Raw genomic sequence first — 25,650 nt, 5'->3', positions numbered from 1 at the left:
TAACATCTGCTGTGTACTTGGTGCTGTGGAAGATAAAGTGATGAAGCCGATAGATTTGGCTCTCTCCCTTCTTGTTCTAATCATAACTGGTTACTCTAATCAAAAGTGGCATATGATGAGGAGAAATTTCATTTTTAAATATTTAACCATACTGAAAAGTACAGAGAATAATTTTTAAAAGACCTGTACAGTCACCATCCAGATCTAACAAATGTTGGCCTTTACCTTTAAGAAGGAAAAAAATATATATCTATGTATTTATAGTTGAAGCCTCATGTGTACTCTTGTCTTGCATCCTTTCTCTTCTGAGTTTGGTATTGTAAGTCCAGACAGTATTGCTTTGAATATTTTTAAGTGTCCTAAAAATGGAATTATGGTGGATTTATTTGCAACCTGCCTTTTTTTTTTCTACTGGATATAATTTATGAGGAAAATTTACTGTATTGGGGTTCCTAGTTGAAAGAAAGCATATGGGTCCATCTTGACCAGAGGTTTTGCTTTACTTTGTTCTCTTCCATTTTTTGAGTTCTTTCTGGTACTTCAGTTAATCAGATATTCTGGCTTGACCTTTTAATTTTATTATTGTCTCAGTTCGTTGACTTTTCTAATTTCTGGAAGAATTCCTCTACTTTATCTTCCACTCCTATTAAATCTTATATTTTGGTTGTTATTTTTCATTACCAAGAGCACTCTTTTGATTTGTCTTTTTTCCTCCTAGCATTCTTTTCTTGTAAGTTTGGAATTTTTTGTTTGTTTTGTTTCTTGCATTGTCTTCCTTCCTTCCAAGTTTCTTCTGTTTATTTGCTTTGGTCTCTCTCATATTGGAGGCTTTCCTCAAAAGTCAGTTCATCCTTGGCTATTTATTTTAAGGAGAGACCTCCAGAAAGCTGATAGGAAGCTCTGTGTGAATGGCTGAACCTTATCAACCAGTGGGCTTTGTAGGCAGAGACCCAGACATTCTCTTGGAGGATTCACAACTGTCATTATTTGTAGATCTCTTTTCTTAAGCTAGTTTTCTCTAGAGAACAATCCTCTAATCTCTTGCCTTGGAGTACAAAAGAAAAAATGTATCTAAACCAGAGTGTTGTGTCCTGATTTGTGCAGAGGAAAAAGCTGGGAAGAAAGATTGGAAGTTAGTCACACTGTTCTGTTTGTAGACTTTCACTTAACTCATTTTCTCTGCTGTGCTGCTCTCCCATCCTGGTCTTAAGGCTGTCTGGTTTAAACGTCCAGTTTTCTACAATATAGGTTGAAGCGATTTTTGTTTGTTTGTTTGACGAGGAGACCCGCTAACTACTTTTACAGACTTTTAACCAACCAACTCTTTCAGCTCCATCTTTCAACACTATCTTCTATGGTACCTGGTTTCTACAGTCCCCTCAGTGGGAATCAGCTTCTCAAGAGCACAAAATTCCCCCTTTTGCAGGTACTTGAGTTTCACCTTTTCAGCTCTGTAGTTACCAGTTATCAGTCCAAAAAACTGATTTATATATCTCATATATCTCTGTTTCTTTTTGAGTTATATTTATGAGTTCTCAGGAGTGACTAGAGAGAAAAATATATGCATTTCATCCTCCGTGTTTCTTGGAATTCCCTCCATTTACTCTGCCTAATCTGGCCTCTGACCCCATCACTTTGGGGTAACTGCTCTTTTGTAGGTTATCTGTTATCTCTACGTGGCTAAATCTAGTGACCATTCTTCACCCTCAGTAGCACTTGAAACACTTGACCATTCCTTCCTTGAAACATTCTTTCAAGACATCACATTTTCCCAGGTTTCCTTATACCTCATAGTCTTGTTTCTGGGTTCTTTTCCTGTAACTATTGTTTTTTAACCTTAGTGTCTCCAGTGTTAGTTCTTGGCTTCTTTTCTCTGTCCGTATTCCTTCTTAAGTAATTTAATCTCACCCTTGATTTTAAGTAACGTGTCTATGCTGAGGATTCTTAAAGCTTTCTGTTCCTTTCCATCTTTACTACTGCCACTCTTGTCCAAGCCTTTGACTACTAGTTTACACTCCCACAGTAGCCTATAAATCAGTCACCTGGCTTGCACTCTTGTTCCCCTATAGTCCATTCCCAACACTGAAGAAATTCCTTACTGAAGCCTTCAGTGATGATAGTGCCCTGCCTCACCCCCATTCCATACTGTTCGATCTCCCTTACTATACTCATTACACTGAGCAGCCTGGTTTCTCAAATGCACCAAATCCATGCTCACCAGGGACTTGTCCATTGATTTTCTTCTGAAACTCTTGGCTTTTCATATGGCCAGATTTTTTTAATCCTTTACTCCTTGGCTCAATTGCATTCTTTCCAAGAGGCCTTCCCTGGCTGTTGAGTCTAAAGTGGTGCTTCTTGACTTCTATTACCAAAACCAAATATCATAATGTATAATTTTCACATTTATTTGTTTTCTCATTTGCTAGAATGTAAACTCTGTTCAGGGTCTTACCCATCTTCACGTCCGTAGGGTATCTGACTACATACCCTACAGGTGCCTAATAAATATTTGTTAAATGGACCTAACAAAGGGAATTAGGTAGGAAACAATGAAATGGATAGGGTAAATAAAAGTTGCTCAGCCTTTTTTGGACAAATTAGGTAAATTTCTATTTTAAGTTAGTAATTGAATTAATTTTGAAAGTTTCTTTGTTTATCCTCTGTAATTTGATGCCATGAAAGAAAATTGTTTGCTGAAATTAAATATAGCATTATAGGTATTGTTTCAGTAAATGTCCATTTATTCAGATCATGACAAAGAACTGCAAGAAGTCTGGGAGATTCCTTTCAAACCAGTACTTTAGTCTGTTTTAGAAGATAGTATTATGGTCACCTGACTTCATGTTTTCAAAGGACAAACTGGACAACTGGTTATAAGTGCTTGTTATAGAGAAAAAAGTAGATGATTACCAAAACACTTCTGACTTAAAAATAAGTAACTAAAATCTTCTCTTCAAGCTCCTCAGTTTTGCCAAGAATGATCTTACATAGAAATTCTAAAAGAGTAGATATATCAGCTAAATGACATTTTTTATTTATTTTACCAATACTTTACAAATATTGCTTCCTCAGTGATGGCTCACGAAGCAATGGACTATGATCTTCAGGTGCAGTTAGATCATCATGCTGCACAACAGTCTGCTCCTGCTGACGTGGTCAACAGCCAAAGGGGACCGAACTTATTGCAGCCTGCTCCTCCTCAGGTGTCCATTGACCTAACACAGGAAGTGGAGCTCTTGGGAGAAGAGAATGTGGAGAACATCAATCCAGGAGCTTCAGAGGAGCACAGGCAGGGATCTGGTGCTAACCGCCTCATCCGAGTGGCTTCATTGGATTCAATGAGCAGCTTCTTCAATGGGCTCCAGAGACTTCATGGCATGCTGGAATTCCTGAGACCACGTACAGACCACAACGTGGGGCCAGTGAGAGCCAGGAGAAGCAGAGGTTTTGCTTCACGTAGGGGAAGAGCTGGAGGATCTCAGAGGACAGACAATGCCAGGTGAATAATAAAGTATGAATTGTGGAATTAGTGCTACATTGGGAATTATGTACCTCAGGCTCTGGTCATACCCCCAGTGCTGTCAATGATAGGCATTTTGTCTTTTGGCAAATCAGGTAACCTTTCTGAACCCCCATTTTCTCACAAATCAGATGAAAATAAAAATGCTTGCCTTATTTACTTCACAGAGTAATTGAAGACATAAGTTATACTTACATGCTTTGAAAATTAGGTGGTTAATTTGTTGGTATTGGTTTCTGTAGAGGCTGGCTTTTCTTTATATCATTTACATCTTGTATAACAAAAAAGTATTTCATAATTTACAAGTTCACTCCACTCATCCAAGATCCATATTTCATTGACACGCTACATAGTGGTGCAGGCTGGATTTAGGGAATCCTTGTGAAAAGTAGAATTTAAATTAATTTAGTGAAAGTGGTAAGCATTCCAGCCCTCTGTACCTGAAAATGTGTTGAAGAATTGAAAATAATTTTCTTTCATTGTTTTTGAACTTACCTCTTAAAGGACTTAGCTGTCGAGTATGGACAGGGTTATTATAAAGAATAACGGTTGTCTATGTCTTGTCTGTTTTCAACTTCTTCCTACGTTATTTGAAATACTGTATTTCACATTTGGCCTTTTAAATATTTTCACATTTAAAGAGGTTGCATTCAACCTCTATTTTCTGGACCCTGAGTGTTTTGTTGAGGATCTCATAGCTATAGCATGGAAGAAGGAGAGCTGGTATTGGAACCTGGATCTGCTTCTTTTTCTACACAGGCAAATAGAGGAAACTTCAGTTAGATCCATTTATTATCTTAACACTATGAGAGTAATGAGACGATACTGAAAGCAATAGCTAGGCCAACTATTACCTATGTTTTACAAATGAAGGCAATGGGATAATTTGTGATTTGACTGAAGTAACTCTGGAATTGGGATTGTGCCTTCGGATTGTAGATTCAGTATTCTTTTCCACAGATCTTTCTGATTAGTAAGGACTGCTGTGACTGTCACTCCAGTCTCTGTTGTGACTGATCACTTCTGGATGTGACCCATCAAGGATGATTGCTTCCTAGTTCTGTGTTGACAAGAGTCGCAAATGCTTATTACTCTGTTACTGTAAGGTGTCATTCCCTCGAATTATGAAGGCAAAATAAGATTTCATAGGTACCTTGTACGATTTGGGGACCCTGTCAAAGTGAGTAAGTGGGCTGAGAGTTGAGAGTGGTGTTCCCAGGAACTGGCTGCTGCTAAGAGGCCTCTCAGTAGTCCTCAGCGTTGGTTTTTCATATACTCACTTGGGGGTGGGGTGAGGGCAGAGTTGATTGCTTTTGGTGGGGGACACTTTCTTGTATTAATAAACTCCCAGGAGAGTGATACTTATAAACCAAATGCCGATTTACAGAGAGAAATAGAAATGCTAATGAGACCAAATTGTTTTGTTGGCATGGTCAGTATGATTCTCCCAGAAGATATTTATACACAGAAGCTAAACAGTAATCAGAAAATGGCCTGATGTGTATAGAATCTATGCCCAGATGATAGAATTTAGATGTTGAAAGATGTCAGTCAAGCTGTTTGTCTCCACAAAGGGAATTAACTGAAAAGGCCAGGGACTGTGTAGTTCAGTTTACGGAACATGGATTCTGGAGCCAGATAAATGTGACATTAGAACTTTTTTTCCCCTAAATATTGTGTTGTAAGCAAATTCCACACTAAATTTACATAAAAACGTGAGCTTTTCCAGGACCAATTGTTTATATCTTCTGAATTTCTTTATGAATTTTCATTATGGTGTTTGGCATTTACTCACCTGACTATCAGTAGGCCAGGTGTTGAGAGCCTGGGTCAAGGTCAGCAGCTTTTGCCTCAGAATATTTATAACACTCCACTATGTGAGAGACTCAGCTTTGACATGGAGATACATCAGTGAGTAGATAAGACAGATCAGGATACCTGTTCTTATGGCGTTTATGGAATCTAGGACTATGAGGTTAAGCAAAGGGCTAACATACTATTATTCAATTCAGAAATGGTAAGAGTAATTATCATTACCAGAAAATTTAGGGAAAGAAGAAGATTTCTTGGATTTTAAGGTCGTACTCCCTAGCACTGCCCTCTGTTACTCTTCACAGTTCTCCTTTCCTATGTCCCAACTTGAATTTGGAAATGCCTATTTTGCTATATAAAAGCAATATTAATGAGTGATTTAAGAAAAAAAGGAAAGTCAGTCCCTAAATCTTTTACTTCTAGTTAGACTGACCAAGAAATAGAAGACTCAAAGTATTAAAATCGGGAATGAAAGAAGGAATATTACTATCAACCTTACAGAAGAAAGCAATGTTATAAGGGACTACTGGAAACATTTTTATACCAAGAAATTAGATAACATAGGTGAACTGACACATTTTTAAAAAGATATAAGCTATTAACACTCTCAAGAAAAGAAAATTTGAATAAACCAGTAACAGAATCAGTAATTTAAAAAAAAAATTCCCACAAAGAAGATTCCAGAACTAGATGGCTTCCCTGGTGAATTCTACCAAACATTTAAAGACAAATAACACCAGTATTTCATAAACTCTGCTAAAAGAAAAGGTAGTGGAGGGAGCACTTCCTAACTGATCACTACCAAAACCATACAAAGATATCACAAGAAAATTATATAGACCTTTATGAACATAGATGCAAGAATACTCAAATAAATACTAGCAAACCAAGTCCAACAACATACAAAAAGTATCACACATTATAACCAAGTAGGATTTGTTCTAGGAAAGTAAGGTTGATTCAACATGTAGAAAAAGATCAGAATAACGATCATGATAAAAAACAACAAAAACTCAAAGTAGGAATGGTTAGGAACTTCCTAAACTTGATAAAGGACATCAATGAAAAACTCACAGCTAACATACTAAACAGACAGACTGAAAGCTTTACTCCTAAGATCAGCAACAAGACAAGGATGTCTGCTTTTGCCACTTTTCTTCACCATTGTACTGAAGGCTCTAGCCAGGGCAGTTAGGCAAGAAAAAGAAAGGCATTTGTTAGAAAGGGAGAAATAAAGCTAGCTATTTGCAGATGACATATACTTGTATATATCAAGTTGTGAAAAAAGCCAAACCGCAAAGGCTGCATATTGTACGATTCCATTTATAAAATGTCCAGAATAGGCAAATCCATAGAGACAGACAGTAAATTCGTGGTTCCCAGGGGCTGAGGGAAGGAGAGAAGGAGGGATTGCTTATGGGTACAGAGTTTATTTTAAGTGTGGTGAAATGTTTTGTAATAAGGCAGTGGTCATGGTTGTAACCTTGTGGTTATGCTAAAAACCACTGAATTGTACACTATTAAATTGTGAATCAGAAAAGAATCGAAACTGCTTCTTCTCATTTCAAGTCATATTTTTTTTTTACAAGGGCAAATCTCTATTGAATTGGATACCAAATAATGTTTATTTTGTTCCATTGAATCATCCATTTTTTAATAGAAAGCCCTAGTTTGCCATAAATTTTAGCCAGCCTATGAGAAATCAAAGTTTTTCTGTGTAAGCAGTCTCTATCAATGTTTCTGGGTAAAAATATAACTTAATGTCATAAAAAAACAGTAATTAGAACTTAAAATAGGTTACCTTTCAGTAATACTTTGTGATTATTAGCTCAGTAGTATATTCTGAAGTTCAAAACAACTTTTTAGTTTTTAATATTGAATGTTATTAATTCTGTGCTTTAAGTAGAGTATGGTTTGTTATCTTGGAAGTGAAGGAAACTGAGGTTTAGTAATGGTTATGGTTAAAACTTAGCCAGCTAGAATGGATTGGAGTTTTACGTCAGCTCCCAGCTCTCCTCATCTTGAGTTCTTGTTTGATACCATACTGTATTTTTAACCTTAACCTGATGATATTACTTAAACTTGAAAAGAACTGTCTTAAAATATGAGGTGAAATAATGATGGCTAAAGCCAGACTTCATACTGTACCCCTCACTGCAGCAGCAGAATCCCATGAGACCATATTTGATCAACAGGGCCCTTTTTCTTTTCACCCACTCTCTTTTCAACCCCTTAATACCAGCAGACAAATTGCTGAGTCGTGTCCTTTAAAAGATATTGACACATGGCCAAAGGCCAGTGAAGTAGAATTAGGTTTTAGCAGAAGAATCAAGATCCAGTGTGGGCTAATATAATAATGGAGTGGAAAAGAGAGTATCTAGACAAGCCAGCATCTGCCTAAATCTGTTATTCCTGTTTCAATGTTCAAAGGCATCATTTAATGGCCTGGAGATAGATTTAAATGACTAGCATTTATCTTCAAATTACTATGGTTTATTCTTGTGATGATGGTCCATTGTAGTATAATTCTGTTGTCTTTCTGTATACATAGGTCCAGAACACCATTGGATGCTTACTTTCAAGTGAGCAGGACCCAGCCTCATTTGCCAACCACTTCTCATGATTCAGGGGCTAGCAATCCTGTTTCTGAAGACTTGGAAGTATCAAGTAATTCCGATTCTGACAGTGACAGTTCCATAGAGTATGAAGAGGTGGTCGTCCAGGCGGAGGAACCTGGAGTTGTCGTTTTAGAAGGTAAGTGTTTTATTCAGATTTGGATTCACAGACTAACATCTAGAAAGCTTAGACTCCAGAAGGCTAGAAACTCTAGATATGTGTTTCGATACTCTACCCTTCCTCCCCAGTGATAAATATTCTTGCTTAATTGTACAACTGTAACTGGCCATAATCACATAGAATTTGTTCTGACTTGCAATTTAATATGATTTGCGACCCAGTAAGTCCCTTACTTTGTAATGACATTTTACATTCCCTTTCATTTTCTTAGACTTCTGAGAAGGAAGTAGATTTTTTTTAAAAAGAAAAGCTTCATAAATTCAGTACCCTGTCTAGTCTTCCTGCTTTTTAAGTCCTAGTATGATATTATATATAGTGCAAATGGAACTTTATTTAGCAGTGATCCCTAAAGCATATGTCCTTACATTAAAAACCCTCCGATACCCCAGATTGTGAACTTTTCCACACTAAACAGAAACAGGGCTTTTTGGAGAGATAGCTTTCCACATCTGCGATATGAAATATAAACTCTGAGATTAAGATATTTTATTATGCTAGAAAGCAGGGAAACCATCTAAATCTCATGGAGTTATATCAGTAGGCACATGAGCAACCTTGTGGGGGCTCTTAGTGGCCTAAGATGGGACAGTTTGAGCATCAAAAGAATAATGAATGTATTCTTGGATTCTGGGTTGAAATAAGTTGAAATACATCTAATCTGTGAAAATCTATAAATTCATAATTATGTATTTTTTAGAAACCTCTTTTGTCAATCATCCTAAGTTATTAGAGCCCCAACTTATTTCTCCAAAAGCTGGTAAATAAAAGATTAAGAGTTTATCTTGCCTTTCCTATGTGAACTACATTCAGAAAAACCAGGTAATTGATGAAAGAAGTTTAGGGGTTAGGACTTTTTTTTTTAGACTAGTTTAAAGCAGGAGTCCTGCATCCCCAGGCCATGGACCAGTACTTTGTAATGACATTTTACATTCCTTTTCATTTTTAAGTCCTAGTATGACAGTCCCAGTACTGGTCCGTGGCCTGTTAGGAACCAGGCCGCACAGCAGGAGGCGAGTGGTGGGCAAGCAAGCAAAGCTTCATCTGTATTTGCAGCCACTCTCCAACGTTAGCATTACTACCTCAGCTCCACCTCAGGTCATCAGGCATTAGATTCTCATAAGAGTACCGGTCCTTGGTGCCAAAAAGGTTGGGGACCACTGGTTTAAGGTTAACAGCAAAATTGAGAAGGTGCAGAGGTTTCCCATATACTCTTGGCCCCCACACATGCATTGCCTCTCCATTATCAGCATCACTCACCAGAAATGGTGCATTTGTTACATACCATAATCATCCAAAGTCCATAGTTTACTCTCAGTATTACACATTCTATGGGTTTGGACAAATGTATAATGACATAGTATCAATATAATATACAGAGTTTTTTCACTGCCCTAAAAATTCTCTGTGTTCTGCCTGCCTATTCATCCTTCCCACCCATCCCCAAGGAAAATTTTTAAATAGAAAAATTCCAGCTAATAATGAAGCAGGAATAATAGGAAAAAAAATCATCATTTTGTGACTCATAATGAAATGATCTTTCTAGGCAAAGATCCTAGATTCATTAAGTTGAAAGGTTAGTGGAATTTTTTTTTTTTTTGGTTAGAGGGACCAGGCTGATACCTCCAGACCTTATGTGCCTCTTGATGTCCTGCTGTCAGAAATATTCACTTCAGAAGTGTTTTATCCAAAAAAAAAAAAAAATGTAAGGCTCTAGTTTGTACAGTTTACAGGAAGTAGAGGAACAAGGTAAACAATATCTCAAAGATGCAATCATCCAAATATAAAAAATGTAGGACATTTGAAATATATAGAAAAAGACGCAAATATATATGAAAATCTAGATTTGTGAAGGGAATATCTCAAATCAGTGTGGAAAAGCAACTTTTAAATTATTATTGTTGTTAAAAGTGGGTAGCTAACTGGAAAACAATAAAACTGGATTCATTCCTCATACTATAAACCAGGATATAATAAGTGGATCAGAGACCTAGTTTAAAAAATAAAATCATTTTAGTAATAGAAGAGTACATACGTGATAAAACTCATTGTAAGGAGTACTTCAAAATTGAAGCAATCCAAGAAAATTACATACAAACTTTAAAAACATTTTTTTATGACAGTAAACCAGCCTAGATACTTTGATACCACTTAGATAAAATGTCCAGACAAGGCAGATCTGTAGAGACAAACTCTAGGGCTGCTGGTGCAAATGGGAAATGATTCTAAATTGGCATGTAGGATTTTTTGGGAGTGATGGAATTGTTTTAAAATTGGATGTGATGATGGTTTAACAACTCTAAAATTTATTGTAAATAAAACATAAACAATACGAGGAAACAGTTAAATCCAGTCTATGAGACATTTCACAGGACAAATGACCAGATTTCTCCAACAAATCAATTATAAAACAGGTGAATTTTAATTTAGAACTCAGAGATCTTTAAGAGAGTGAAATGGCAACCCAGTGACTGGAGAAGATGTTCATAATACATATATCTGAAAAAAGACTTATATCTAGGCTATGTTAATACTACAGCCTAACAGAAAAATTGAAAGATACTTCTAAAAGAGGACAACCAAATGGCCAGTGGTAAATATATAAAAAGACTTCATTGGTCATCAGAGAAATATAGATTAAAACCACAGTGTGAGCCAACATTACCCTAATACCAAAACCAGGCAAGGACACATACACAAAAAAATTACAGGCCAATCTTTTTGATGAACGTAGATGTAGAAATCCTAAACAAAATACTAGCAAATCAAATATAATAATAATAAAAGGATCATACATCATGATCAAGTAGGATTCATTTCAGGGATGCAAGGCAGGTTCAACATCCACAGATCAATGTGATATACCAATTAACAAAATATAAAAATCATATTACCTTGATAGATGCAGAAAAAGCATTTGACAAGATACAACATCCATTTATGATAAAGACACTCAATAAAACGGGTTTAGAAGGAAAGTATCTTGACATAATAAAGGCCATGTATGACACATACCCTCAGCTAACATACTGAATAGCGAAAAACTGAAAGCTTTTCCTCTAAGGTCAGGAATAAGACAAGAATGCCCGCCCACTCTTGCCACTGTTATTCAGCATAGTATTGGACGTCCTAGCCAGAACAGTTAGGCAAGAAAAAGAATAAAAGTCATCCAAATTGAGAAGGAAAAAGTAAAACTCACTATCTTGCTATTTGTAGATGACATGATTCTATATATAGAAAACACTAAAGGCTACCAAAAAACTATTCAAAATAATAAAATAAGTTGCAGGATATAAAATCAATATACAAAAATCTCTTGCATTTTTACATACTAACAACAAAATGTCACAAAGAGAAATGAAAACAATCCCATTTAGAATTGCACCAAAAAGAATAAAATACCTATGAATAAACTCAACAAAGGAGGCGAAGGACCTGTATACTGAGAACTATAAGACATTGTTGAAAGAAATTGAAGAAGACAGATAGATTTTCCATGTTCAATCGAAAAACTGCATTGTTAAAATGTTCATATTACCTAAAGCAATCTACATGTTTAACGCAGTGGCATGTTTCATAGAACAAAAAAATCCATTTGTATGGAACCATAAAAGAACCTAAATAGCTAAAGTTTACCTGAGGGAAAAAACAAACCAGGAGGCATCACACACCCTAACTTCAAGTTATACTACAAAGCTACAGTAATCAAAACAGTATGGTATTGGCAGAAAAACCGACAGACTAAAGGGACAGAATTGAGAGCCTGGAACTAAACCCACAGATATATAGACAACTAATTTTCAACAAAGGAACCAAGAATATACAATGGAGAAAGGGAAGTCTGTTCAATAAATCGTTTTGGGAAAATTGTATAGCCACATGCAAAAAGAAGAAACTAGACTGCTATCTTATACCATACACAAAAATTAACTCAGAATAGGTTAAAGACTTGAATGTAAGACCTGAAACAGTAAAATATATAGAAGAAAATGTCGCCATAAAAACTTATGGATCTTGGTCTTAGTGGGGTTTTTGTGAATTTTACCCCAAAGATTAAGGAAATAAAAATAAACGAATTGGACTACATCAAACTAAAAAGCTTCTGCAAAGCAAAATAAACCAACAAAACAAAAATGCAACTAACCAAATGAGAGAAGATATTTGCAAACAAGCTCTGATAGGGGCTGCTATCCAAAATATATAAAGAACTCATACATCTCAACAAAAGAACAAACTGGTTAAAAAATGGGCAGACAACCTGAATAGACATTTTCCCAAGGAAGACATACAGATGGCCAAAACAGACATGAAAAGATGTTCAACATCACTAGTAATTAGGGAAATGTAAAAACTATAATGAGATACTACCTCACACTTGTTAGAAGTAACTGTTATCAAAAAGATAAGAAATAAGTGCTGGAGAGGATGTGAAGAAAAGAGAACCTTCGTATACTGTTGGTGGTAATATAAATTAGTGCAGCCACTGTGTAAAAACAATATGGCAGTTTTACAAAATTAAGTACAATTACCATATGATCCATGAATTCCTCTTCTGGGTAGTTACCTAGAAGACACTTATTTGTAAAGATATATACCTGTATATGTTCATTGCAGCATTATTTACAGAAGCCAAGACATGGAAATAACTATCCATTGATGGATGATTGGATAAAAAAAAATGTGGTATATATACACGTGGGATACTACTCAGCCATTAAAAAAGGTGAAATACTGCCATTTGCAACAAAGATGCATCGAGAGTATTATGCTAAGTGAAATAAGTCAGATGGAAAAGGGCAAAAGCTGTATGATTTCACTCATGTGGAATATAAAACAAAAAGTGACAAAACAAAAATAAATTCACAGGTACAACAGAATGGTGGTCACCAAAGGAGATAGAGGGTTGGGAGGAGGGTGAAGTGGGTAAAGGGTCAAATATATGATAATGGAAGGAAACAAGATTTCAGGTAGGAAACGCAAAATAGTACACAGGTGTTGAATTATAATCTTGTACACCTGAAAATTATGTGATGTTATTAACCGCAACATAATTTAAAAAACCCTCAGTTTAACTGAGGGTAACTGATATGTACCTATGCAACAGCTAAAATTTTAAAAAATGACAGTATCAAGTATTGGAAAAGCAACCAGACTCTTATACACTGCTAGTGGGAGTATAAATTGGTACAAACATTTTGGGTAGTATCTTTATAAACTCACTATATGTAACCTATGGCTCAGCAATTTCACATTAGGTAGTCAGCCAAAGAAATGAGTACATATATTCATCAAAGACATGTACAACAGTGTAACAGTATTGTTTGTAATAACAAAAAACTGAAAACTACTGGAATACCCATCAGCGGTAGAATGGAAATATAATCGTTATATGTTTATACAATAAAAAACTGTTGAGTAGTGAAAATGTATGAACTCCACATATTAATGTAAAAGAATCTTATAAACAATGTAGAACAAAAGTAGACCAAAAAAGTAGGTAATTCGGAGATGCTATTTATATACAGAAACAGGCAAAATCAATTGATGGTGTTAGAATTTATTAAGGTGGTTACCTTTGGTTGGGGTGAGGTCACTTTCCCTCTTCCTACTCCGCCCCCCAAGATATAAGGAAGACATTAGGGTATAAGGGGCACTCTTGGTGTTGGTGATGTTTCTGGTTTATAGTTCAGTTGGTGAAAATTCTCTAAACCGAATACTTAGGATATGTTTTTCTGTATGTATATTATACTTCAGTAAAAGTTTTTTTTTTAAATAACCCATTTGAATGGGTCCCACTGGCCTATGATGGGACAATTTGAGCCTCAGAAAGATGACTAAAAATTTAAAATCACCTCCTTGATTATTAATAGTCTAGGGCAAGTGTCCCCTCACACTGGTACTGATCTGTGGCCTGTTAGGCACGGGGCCACACAGCAGGAGGTGAGCAGCGGGTGAGCAAGTGAAGCTTCATCTATATTTGCAGCCGCTCCCCAGCACTAACATCACTGCTTCGGCTCCACCTCAGATCATGAGGCCTTAGAGTCTCATAGGAGCACTAGTCCTCGGTGCCAAAAAGATTGGGGGCTACTTGCTGTAGGGGTCAGACAGACACCACCTGAACCCCTATGAGCCTTTTTGATGTGCAACAATCCAAAGTACACAATCTAAGGAGTCTCTTGCTGCCCCTCTTTCCAAAAAACAATTGAATTTACTGAAGCTTATAGCTCTAACTGCCAGTTTATAGGAAATGTAGGTGATAGAACAAATAAGTGAGCAATACCACAAAGGAGTAATCAGGCAAATCCAGTATGTAGGACTTTTTATAAGACAAATGACCAGATCTCCCCCAACAAATCAGTGATGAGGGGATAAAAATGAGTAAAGGAAAATCGTTATAGAATGAAAAAGACTTAAGAGATATAACAGTGAAGCTCATTGTCCAGACCTTGTTTAGATCCTGATTGGAGTAAATCCACTTTAAAATAATTGGGAAATTTTGAATATTAACTGGGTGCCTGGGATTAGATGGAATTAAAGAATTGTTAATTTTATGAGGTATGATAATAGTGTTTATGTAAAAATAAATCCTTATCAGTTAGTATTATAAAAGTTTTGCAAGTGAAATATTTTAGGATTTGTTATTAAGTATTCCAAAAGAAAACAGTGGGAATGGGGCTTAGATGGAGCAAGATTTGCAAAATATTATTTTTGAAATGAGGCTGTGGGTACCTATGGGTTAATTATGCTGCTCTGTCTACTTTTATGTTTGAAGATATCAAATGAAAAAAAATTAATTCACTGATGCTAAGTGGGGAAGTTGTTCCCGTAAAAGAGATTGCTATAAAAGTAGTAATATTACCAATTAGAAATGGGGAGTGAGTCAGGCTCTCTTGCTAGCTTCCTATACCTGACTAATGTCTTCTTTTGTATGTTGCTTATCCTATCATTTCTGGAAACGACTTGGCAGAGCAACCAGCAGATATTTCGGCAGAGCAAGAAGTTATATGTATTGGTGGAAGAGAGACCCTCCCCAAGCAGGTAACATGAATATCGTTTTAAATGAACGATTCAGATTTTCATTTAAAAAGCAGACTGCAGGCTAAAATTGAAAACTTGCAGGCTTTGTAGGCAGCAAGTCCAGAGTAGATCCTATCCAAGTTAGTCATTTGTGTGATTTCTTTTAGGTTTAAAAAGGTGGGGTGAGGGGGTATGTGGAGTATGAGGCTAATTTGTCCTGCTTACCTAACAAGGCTAAGTATTAATTAAAATACTAGATATGAACATAGTTCATGAATATGATTGCTATGTGATAAACAGTTTTTATTTTTTAAAATAACATATTGTCCTTAATATGACAGTTATTTATATTAGCTGTGGACTCTGCTGATCCCAAAATGTCATTGATCTACTTTTTGCATGTTTCTGTATGGTTTCCCTGTTTTTATTTCTTGTAGAAAAACTTTGTATACATATAAATTTATGTGTATAAATGTTCTATTTTTAAATTTACACGAAAGGGATAATATTATACTTGTTTCTTTTTTCCTGACTTATTACATCTTGGAGAGCCTTCTATTTCAAGTACATAAAGTTGAACCTCATTTTTATTAGTAGTTTAATAATGTTGTTCCATCACATAAATAAATTTTTAGTTCTTTCCTTGTCATGTACACTATGGCAGTTCCCTTGTTCTTTCTTTTTTTTCTTGATACAAATCATGCTGCACTGACCATCCTTGTACAAATGTCTTGGCAAATGTTTGTGACTATATTTATGATATATATTCCTAGCAGAGAGATTGCTATGTCAGAGGAAAGATATATTAGATATTTTAGTTTTGATAATGCCAAATTGTCCTCTGGAAAATTTGTACCACTTTCTACTTGTAGCAACAGTATGTAAGCCTTCCCATTTCTCTTTCACCCTCAACAGTGCTTGGTGTTATCAGACGTTGATTTATATCATTTAATTCATTAATTTGCATTTCTTTAATTATAAATGAATACTTAATTGACCATTTATATTTTTTGTAAGCCGTTTATATCCTTTCTTTGTTTTCCTGGTATTTTTCTTTGATTTATACCAACCAAATATTTTATAGCTACTCGAGTTAATAATGAACCTGGTTTTGGATGTATAACGAAACTATCATTTCCTGTTGTTGGTTATCTTTGTAGCTATTAGGTCTGTTTTATTTTGTTTTCTCTTTGTAAAGATAGCTTCTTTTCTTCATTTGAATAAAAAGAAAATCCAAGAGTTTCCTAAGATCAAAGAGTAGTAATATTTTTGTGGCTTGTATTTCATTTGACCAGATTTTATTTGAGAAAGAATGACAAGTGGTTCATAAATGTTTTTCTACAGTATTTTTAATTCAGTTTGTATCATTTTTGCGTGGTTGTTAATTCGATAGTTGTGCATCCTCTTCAAGACTTTTTTGCATTTTCTCTAATTTGAATGTATTCTGGTTTCCATCCAGCAGTCTCCCCAGAAGTCCAGCGTCCTTCTACCTTCAGCTCCAGATGAAGAAGAAGGAGATACTTGCACAATATGTTTGGAACAGTGGACCAATGCTGGGGATCACCGACTCTCAGCATTACGGTGTGGACACCTTTTTGGGTATAGGTGCATTTCTAAGTGGCTCAAAGGACAGGCACGAAAATGTCCTCAGGTAAGGACCATAGGTAGGGACTATGCATGTGCACAGTCAAAATGGTAAGTCAGGAGGATTCCTGGAACCATACTAATTGTGTCCTATTGGGCTCTTTAGTGCAACAAGAAAGCCAAGCACAGTGACATTGTTGTCCTTTATGCCCGAACCGTGAGAGCTTTGGACACTAGTGAACATGAGCACATGAAAAGGTAGGTAGAAAGAGTCTTCCTAGCTGGAATGTTCTCTTTTGGTCCCTTGAAGGCACATCTGAAAAAAGAGGTACGAGTCACTCTTAGTTTGTTTCCAAAGCTTTAATTGGGCTAAGACTGGGGATCTCTCGTGATCATTGGCAGTCTGTCTCACATGTGACTTATAGTAAATGTCTGATCATCTTCTAAAGGATGTCTTCTTTGTTTGCTCAACATACAGCATTAAAAATGAGGATCCGTGGTAACGTAATTGTGATTTCAACTAGCCTAATGAATGTAGGCCCCAGGATTTTGCTCAAACTCTTGAGAAAAAATACAGTCCCAGAGCTCCCAAGAGCCTTCCTAGCCATAGAATAGGGAGAGCCTGCCTGAAAATGAAGTTGCAAAGGAAAACAGCTGAGAAATGGAGAAAGACAAATTCCTGAACCTTGATTCAGCCATGCTTGAAGTTAGACTCCAGTGGATTTATTTCTCAGTTACACAAGTCAGTACATAGGTTTTCAATTTTAGTTTGCCAGTTCAAGTAAAGTTTCTATCCTTGTAATCCAAGGAATACTAACCAGTGTTGCAGAGAGACTGCCACTTCTATGTGCTCGGCATCTTTTGTGAGCCTTGTTTTCAGAGCCTGGGTATTGTGTGCTGATTGGAGCTGGTAGTTTCAGAAGGAATGGCGCAGCTGTACTTAGGAGTACTAAGGCATTTTCACAAAGTTGGAATCAGCCTTCTGACTTAAACCTTTGGTAATATGACCTGGGGAGGTGAAGACCATGGTGTCTTAAGCACTCCCGAAATCAAAAGCAATAGAGAAACCTACAGCCCTACTGTAATACCTTACATCTGGCCTAGGCGGCAGACCCAGACAGAAAGATACCCTAGATTTTATGTGGCCTGTCCAGATTCTAATCTAGGGATTATATTTACTGCCTGCCTCTGCTGCTAAGTACTATGAACACTGAATCCGAGAGTCTTGTCTTAATCTTTGTAGTCAGTTCTTGGCCATCTGAAACACTCCAAGTCTTAGTTTCCTCTTCGCTAAAATAGGATTAATAATTTAAAAAAAAAGAAGAAGAAGGATCTGGCGCATACCTAAATGTTGCTATTTTTGCTTATGGTGCTCCTAAACCCTTCTACAGCACTCTACACAGAAGACTTGTACAGTGAAGCTTTGCACATATAGTGCAATGTAAGATATTACCAGGATTTTGAAAGCTCAAGAACAGTTGCTAATCACACTACTTAAAATATGCTTTAAGAATATTAAAGAATAAAAATGTCCACCACTGAGAAAGTGCAAGAGACATGAGTTCTCTAATGCAGCAGTCTCCAGCCTTTTTGGCACCAGGGACCAGTGCTTCTATGAGAATCTAATGCCTGATGATCTGCAGTGGAACTGAGGTGGTGATGCCGGCACTGGGGAGCGACTGCAAATGCAGACGAAGCTTCCTGGCATCCCTCATGCTCACCTCCTGCTGTGCAGCCTTGTTCCTAACAGGTCGCAGTAGGGGGTACCAGTCTAGGCCTGCGGGTTCGGGATCCTTGCTCTCACGCACTCCTTTTAATAATGTACATAGCACAGCCATTTAGAGAACCCCTTGGCAATATACTTCAACAGCCTTTTAAAGTGATTCTACTTCAGGCATTTATTCTAAAGAAACAAGATGTGTACAAAGATTTACTTAATGAGCCTTTTCATTTAGCATTGTTAGTAATCCATACCAAGAGAATTAATGGATTGAGTAAACTCTGGCATATCTATGTGATGGAATACTACACATTTATTAAAACTGATGATGTACACATAATATGTTGTCACATGAAGGCATGTTATTAGTGTGACTATATTTTTGTGAACTGGAAGAAGAATACTACAGGTAAATCACTAAGGAGTGGGATTATAGACAATTTCAATTTTCTTTATTTTTCTCATTTGCTCCTGGCAGTTGTATGGAGAGGGAAATTTTGTTGAAAAGGCAAAATCTATACTTGTGGCTATTAATGGATGATTATATTTAAAATTTTGCTGATTACTATAATCATTGTGCTCCCTAGCCTCTTTAGAAAATGTGAAAAATTTGAAAATGCCAATATATAAAGAGACTAATAAAACAAACACTCCATACTCAATTTTATCAAATCTTAACATTTTGCCATATTTGTTTTGGCCTCTTATAAACTAAATCGTCATAGATACAATAGTAGCTTGTGAACTAAGTTCTTACTTCCATCTCTACCTAGAGGATCTATATCCATAAATTATATATAGTATGATTTAGAAAGTATTTACACTTATACGAATGTTATTGGATTATAATTTTCTTTCTGTCAGTTAATTTTTTTGCTTGTTATGTTTGGGGCAATATCCTAATTAATGTAGCTCCAGTTTGTTCATTTCAATTTTTGTATAGTATTTTAGTTCTCTAATTAGAATTTACTTATATGTATTTCGTACTGGTGCACAATTAAGGTAGTTTCCAGTTTTTGTTACTATAAGCCATGCTGCAGAGAGATGGACAAGAGTTTCTTTAGGTCTAGAAATGGAATTGCTTTATTGTAAGTTACATATAATTTCAGCTTTACTAGATTTTGTCAAATTGCTCTTCCAAGAAGCTATTTCCAGTCTATGCTTCCACCAGCAACAGTGTAAGGTTTTCCTTATTGTTTTCATACCCTTGCCCGCTTTATATTATCATTTTTCTCTTTTATAATTTGGCCCTACATTAAGCAGTGAGCGTGGATCTGATCCCTCATTGTATTTTTAGTCCCCATTCCTAAAGGAGCCAACTCCTGGCTATCACTGCCGACTTTAAGACTAAAACCTAATAGGCTCATGAGTTCAACCCTGCATGTTATATTTCTGTATTGTTTCTGGACTTGAGAGACTTTTCTCTTGTAATATGTTAATCACTATCATGACATATTTACAGCAAAATGTGTGTATCATAGCATGAACTTACTGTGCCATCTTGATAGGAAATCTTCTGTAGCTTTCCTGATCTCCACTTGTCGCTGGCTTTTCCCTCTGTAGTACCTTACTAAAGGAGCAGATGCTAAGGAAGCAGGCTGAGCTAGAAACAGCACAGTGCCGGCTCCAACTTCAAGTTCTCACTGAAGAATGCACTAAGCTTCATAATCGTGTCCAGGTCAGTCTACCCTTTCTAATCCAAAGAACTTTTGGGATAGGAATTGAAAAGGAATCTAAATATTACTTAGGTTTACCTCAGATACGAATAGGATTTTTCAAGTTTTCCAGCAAGTTAATATAACCAACTCTTTATTTCTGATTAGGGCATTTGTTCAAAGCTTATATGCTTTACGATGAATTCTACCACGATTGCATTTTAAAAAAATAAAACCTAATAATTCAAAACTTGCTTGACTAATTTCACTTTTCTGAATCTACCAATAAAATGAAGGTTTTAACCCAAACAACCAAAACTACCATTAAGGACTTTTAACCTTACTGTTTTATGATTCTGTGCTCTTTATGTCATTTGCATGTTGAAATGCTACAAAAACTAGCCATTCTCTAGGATTCGTGTTAACATTTCATGTAATGGGTAACAAATCTCCTCATATTAGATCAAGGAAATGTACATGGAAGAAAAACAAACAAAAAAGCTTCACATTTACAAAATGTTTTTCATTTTAGGACTTGCAAAAACTCATTCTGCAGCATCGAGATCAGATTTTACAGCAACCCAAGGGCTCCCAAGCACGTTTCCTAAGCAGCCTGCCCTCTAGCCAGGGCCAGCACAAGTACCATTTCCAGAAGACCTTCACAGTGTCTCAGAGTGGAAACTGCCGGATCATGACATACTGTGATCTTCTGAGCTGCCTGGTGGTGTCACAACCTTCTCCTCAGGCCTCCTTCCTTCCAGGTGAACAGTTCAGAACCTCAGCTTTCATGTATATTTTTGGTCTCCATTTATTTATTTTCTCCCTTTTTTGGAAAATACAGAACTCACTAGTGGGTGAACACTGTCCACAGCCCACCAGATCCCCTTTCCTACTTAGTTTCCTGTTCATGCAGATAATTCAGAGTGCAGCAAAGATGTCTTTACTGTTTGTTGACTTCATTCTATAAATTTGTTTACCAAGATGGCAGAAATACTGAAATCCATGATAAAGTGAGAGAAGATGAGGTATGTGGAAATGTGGGTTACTGGTATAGATAGTCTAAGAAGGATGTCAGTCCTAAATGCCCCACTGAAGTTACAGATTCATTTTAGACTGGAAATATTTGAAAAAATACCATCCCAAGCGCAAATTGAAGTTAAGATTTAGCACTTATTTTCAGTATTGTCTAAACTGACAAATTCCAAATAAAAGAATTTGGGAATACATTGATTATTTTATTAATAGTCTACTAATTTTTTAATATTTTGTGCTTTTTAAGTTTAATTTTATGTTGTCTTAATGTTGAAAAGCAAATCTCCTCACATAGCCAATTAAATCATTCCTAAATGTTGTAGATGTTTCTTTCTACTATCTTTAGCTGTATGATTTCTGCCAACTGTCAGGTCCCTTTGCTTCAGCCTAATTTCCTCCATCTCTCCATTTAGAAGTTTCATCAAATATTTCAAAACTATGTGCTCCAAATTTTAGGTATGTATAGGATTGGGAGTGGAATTCCTAGATTATCATACATTTCTCTATTCACTGGTATTAGCTATGAGTTGAAAGACTATTAGGAGGGAAATTAAAAGGATTGTTTCTTTATCCCATCCAGATTTTTAATAAAAAAATATATATCATCAATTGAAACTTTCTCCGTAAGTTGGAAAAATACTTCTTTTAATTGTTATCTAAATTGGGTATGATATGTTTGTTTTTTCTTAATGTATCTACTCCACTCTGCACAACTAGCTCTTCTTGATAGCCTGCTGCTGCTAACTTCTCTTTGATTAATTAGGCAAGTATTCATGTTATCCCTTGTTGGTTTAAAGCCTGTAGTTTCCCTTTTTGTCTCTGGCTGTCCTAATTCTGTTTCAGGAGAAAACTCTCCTGCTTGGTTCCCTAGGACAGAGTCCCCAACCCCTGGACCACATAGTAGGAGGTGAGCAGCAGGCCAGCAAACGAAGCTTCATCTGTATTTGCTCCCCAGCGCTAGAATCACCACCTCAGCTTTACTTAAGTTCATCAGACATTAGATTCTCATAGGAGCACCCGGTGCCAAAAAGGTTGGGGACCACTGCTCAAGGGAAGCTGAAGTGTGATTCAAGACTATTGAAGCTAGGATTTGACAAATTCTGTTAGTATATAATTTAGATAATAATAAATACTCAGTAAAAATAGATATATTATCCTAGACTAAAAAGAATAGAATAACAAATAAAATTTAAAAGGATGTTTTTGGTATTTTTTTCTACTCCTAGAATGATATACATTGATTGGGATACTTAAGATGTCATCTATTTTCATTCTATTTCAGACAGATGCAGCCTGTCTTGACCACCTTATCTCCATTTTTCATTGTTTGCTATCTCTTCTTCGTCTTGAATGTCTGTTTCAGAATAGTCTTTTTCTTTTAACCACTTGACATATAATAACTGAACATAATTAAAGTATACCATTTGATGAGTTTTGATATGTGTATACCTCCCTAAAACAATCACCACAATCAAAATAAAGAACATATCTATCACCCCAAAAGTTTTCTCATGCCCTTTTGTAATCCATTTTCTACCTGTCCTTTCCTCTTCTCATTCCTAGGCAACCACTAATGACTTTCTATCAAAATAGATTAGTTAACATTATCTAGAATTTTACATAAATGGAATTATAAACAGTATTATTCTTTTTTTGTCTGGCTTCATTCAACATAAGTATTTTTTTTGAGATTTCTCTGTATTGTGTATATCAGTTTACTCATTGTTATTACTGGGAAATATTCCTTTGTATGTATATACAATGGTTTATCATTTACTTATTGATGGATATTTGAAATGGAATATACTTTTTATAATAAATTATAACCCCAGGGAGTTTTTATTTGACCAACTTTTTCCTCAGGGACTTACATGTCGAGGTGAACAAAGGAACTACTTCGAAAGGTAATTTGCTTTGTCCTAAGTTGACTTTCAGTGACATGTCTCACTCTCTCACCTTTGGCAGGCTTTGGTGTTAAGATGTTGAGTACTGCCAACATGAAAAGCAGTCAGTACATTCCCATGCATAGCAAGCAGATCCGTGGACTGGCTTTCAGCAGTCGATCCAAAGGCTTACTTCTCTCTGCGTCCCTAGACAACACTATTAAACTGACCAGGTGAGTGCTTTAGGGAGAAAGATGGGACTTAGACTGTTTAGTGTTGGCTAGAATGGAAATTAATGTTATGATGGCCTTAGTGTTTTTTTATTGTTCTAAGGCATTGTCTTTTGAGATCTAGGTTCATCGAATTTAAAATCTCTTGCTTTTAAAAATGGACACGGCAGGTTACATACAAAACAGTATGTGTAGTGTCCTGTTTCAGAGTACTATCCTAGAGATGATAAAAATGACAGTAAGGAGACAGCCTTGGTCCCTGACACCATGGAGTCATCATACAAGTTTAGGACTGCTTATTCCTGTTTGTTACTTGGATCATTTTACCTAACCAGAATGCACACAGGGAACTCTCCTTGGGTGCCATGCTGACTCTGTCATCAGTAACCCTTAGTTCCACATTTTGTCTTTCACGTGCTCTGTGAGTGCCATGAACCAAATCTGAGTGTGCTCTGTGCCTTTATCTTTTAGAAAGTAGTTCTGATCAGATGTCTAATAGTTGGCTTCCTGCTTAAAATCTTCAGCTAAATCTGAGGTACATTGTGACAGCACTATCAGAACTTATAAGCCTTTTGACTTTTTAAGAATGCTTCAGCTTAATTTTGCCCCAAAACTCAGTGTACTATAATGTTTTATATGTATATCTATGCTATGATTTTTTTTCTAGTAGTGTTAAAAAATGGGGAAAAGGTTAAATACCAAAGTGTTATTTATTAATGACTACTTCTGAATGGTTGGTTAATAATTTATTTTCCCTATATTTTAAACATCGAATGAGTACCAGTGTAAATATGTAACTATGGAGAAAGTAATGGAAGTAGTATGAGAATATACTGTGGATTTGTCCCTTTAAATTATTCTTTTATTTCCTTCAGCTCAAGAGGAAAACCTGTGTTGTTCCCTGACCACACCCCTCCATCCCCCCCCCCACACACACACACATTTGGAATTAAAAGGAGTTATCTGGAAGAAATTGGAGATCCAAATAGTTTGGGTGTATGGGTGTGTTCTTAAAAGATCATCAGTGGAATGATAATCTTTACATCTTTGTTATATACTTGATTTTCTTAATACATAATTGTAAAAGTCTCTTGTAACTCCACAGCTTGGAGACAAATACTGTGGTCCAGACTTACAATGCTGGACGTCCTGTCTGGAGTTGCTGCTGGTGTCTTGATGAAAACAATTACATCTATGCTGGACTGATCAATGGTTCAGTTCTGGTATATGACCTTCGAAACACGAATTGTCCTGTCCAGGAGTTAGTACCTCAGAAAGCCAGGTAGGGAGCCACTCACTTTTTTCCTGTAGGTGGTGTCTTTCTTATTAACTGTATTAATCCTGTCTTTCAAGAGTAGTAAGGTCCTTAGAGTTTGTGTTCATAATATTTTATATGATAGAAAGCTCTGGTACCAAGTAAACCAGGTTCATATAGAGTCACTCATTCCCAGCATGGCTAAATGAAATCAGATCTGTATTCAGAATCTAACTCCATTACGTAAGAGCTATGTGATCTTGGTCACATTTCTTGGCCTGTTGTGAATTTCATCTGTAAAATATGGTTGGCATAGACTTGCTTTAATAACTGCATGTCTAATCACAATAAAAAGTGATTTAAAACTTTCATAATCCATAGCTAAACCAGCTTGGACTAAGGATATATTACTATGACTTTGTCATTTATAATCCAGTTATTAAGTTGGGAGGTTTGTGAAGTCAGCCCAGGTTCTGAGGGTGGGTGGCCACCAGCACCATTGTGGCTCTTCGGAATGTGTCAGGTACTATTCCGGCATAGTACTCTCTCGCAGGCATAAAGTTCTCAAAAGGAGAATTGGGTCTGACCTGGGCCAAAATAAGAAGTATCTTAAGAGAGAATTTCCAATTCCAGTTTGAATATATATTAAAAAGAGGGCAGCAGGATCTAAATATAAAGATATCATTACAGTAATAATTATTTACTGAAACGTAGGCACAACACTTTGAGGTTTTCTTTTCATTTGGGTGGGTAGAATTATGTTTCATTGACGTGGTCGTGGGCCTGAGGATGACTGGTGTAAACTTACACAAATGTGAACTCCAGGCAAACAAGGTAACTGCCATTGATGTAGAGGGACCCACATAGAGTAGACAATAAAATAATAGCAAACAGCAAGGAAAGAATACTTACATGTTGTGTTCATTTTTCTTTTAATTTGCTTTGGTTAGCTTTATTGTGACAAATGAAATAAAGCAAAGTGATCGCTTTGGCGACTTCAGAAACGAGTTCATGGTAACACAGTCTGTAGGCTAATGTTTCTGAGAGAATTCTTGGCACAGTCCTGGTCATATGCTTGCAGAAAGAGATTTAGGAAATCTCTAAAGAAACAATCCTGTTTTTGAATTAAAATGTAGTTGCTTTAGGCTA

General features: G+C 36.2%; 1 protein-coding gene across 4 annotated transcripts in view; it reads left to right on the top strand.

Annotated features, from left to right (window-relative positions):
- The window catches only part of RFWD3 (ring finger and WD repeat domain 3), a 32,710-nt gene that overhangs the window by 1,305 nt on the left and 5,755 nt on the right, over positions 1-25,650 (top strand). Inside the window, exons 2-10 of one of the 4 annotated variants that reach the window (XM_023523168.1) lie at positions 3,204-3,499; positions 7,884-8,086; positions 15,093-15,163; positions 16,605-16,793; positions 16,893-16,984; positions 20,010-20,124; positions 20,634-20,862; positions 23,099-23,249; positions 24,352-24,528. In XM_023523168.1, the coding sequence (XP_023378936.1) occupies positions 3,204-3,499; positions 7,884-8,086; positions 15,093-15,163; positions 16,605-16,793; positions 16,893-16,984; positions 20,010-20,124; positions 20,634-20,862; positions 23,099-23,249; positions 24,352-24,528 (1,523 nt within the window). Of the gene's footprint in view, positions 1-3,072; positions 3,500-7,883; positions 8,087-15,092; positions 15,164-16,601; positions 16,794-16,892; positions 16,985-20,009; positions 20,125-20,633; positions 20,863-23,098; positions 23,250-24,351; positions 24,529-25,650 lie in introns of all 4 variants that reach the window. The other 3 variants (XM_023523167.1, XM_011379917.2, XM_011379916.2) reach the window with 3 other exon arrangements.

This window comes from Pteropus vampyrus, unplaced genomic scaffold (assembly GCF_000151845.1).
Source record: "Pteropus vampyrus isolate Shadow unplaced genomic scaffold, Pvam_2.0 Scaffold379, whole genome shotgun sequence".
NCBI lineage: Eukaryota > Metazoa > Chordata > Mammalia > Chiroptera > Pteropodidae > Pteropus > Pteropus vampyrus.
This window is presented reverse-complemented; position numbering and strand designations above follow the sequence as displayed.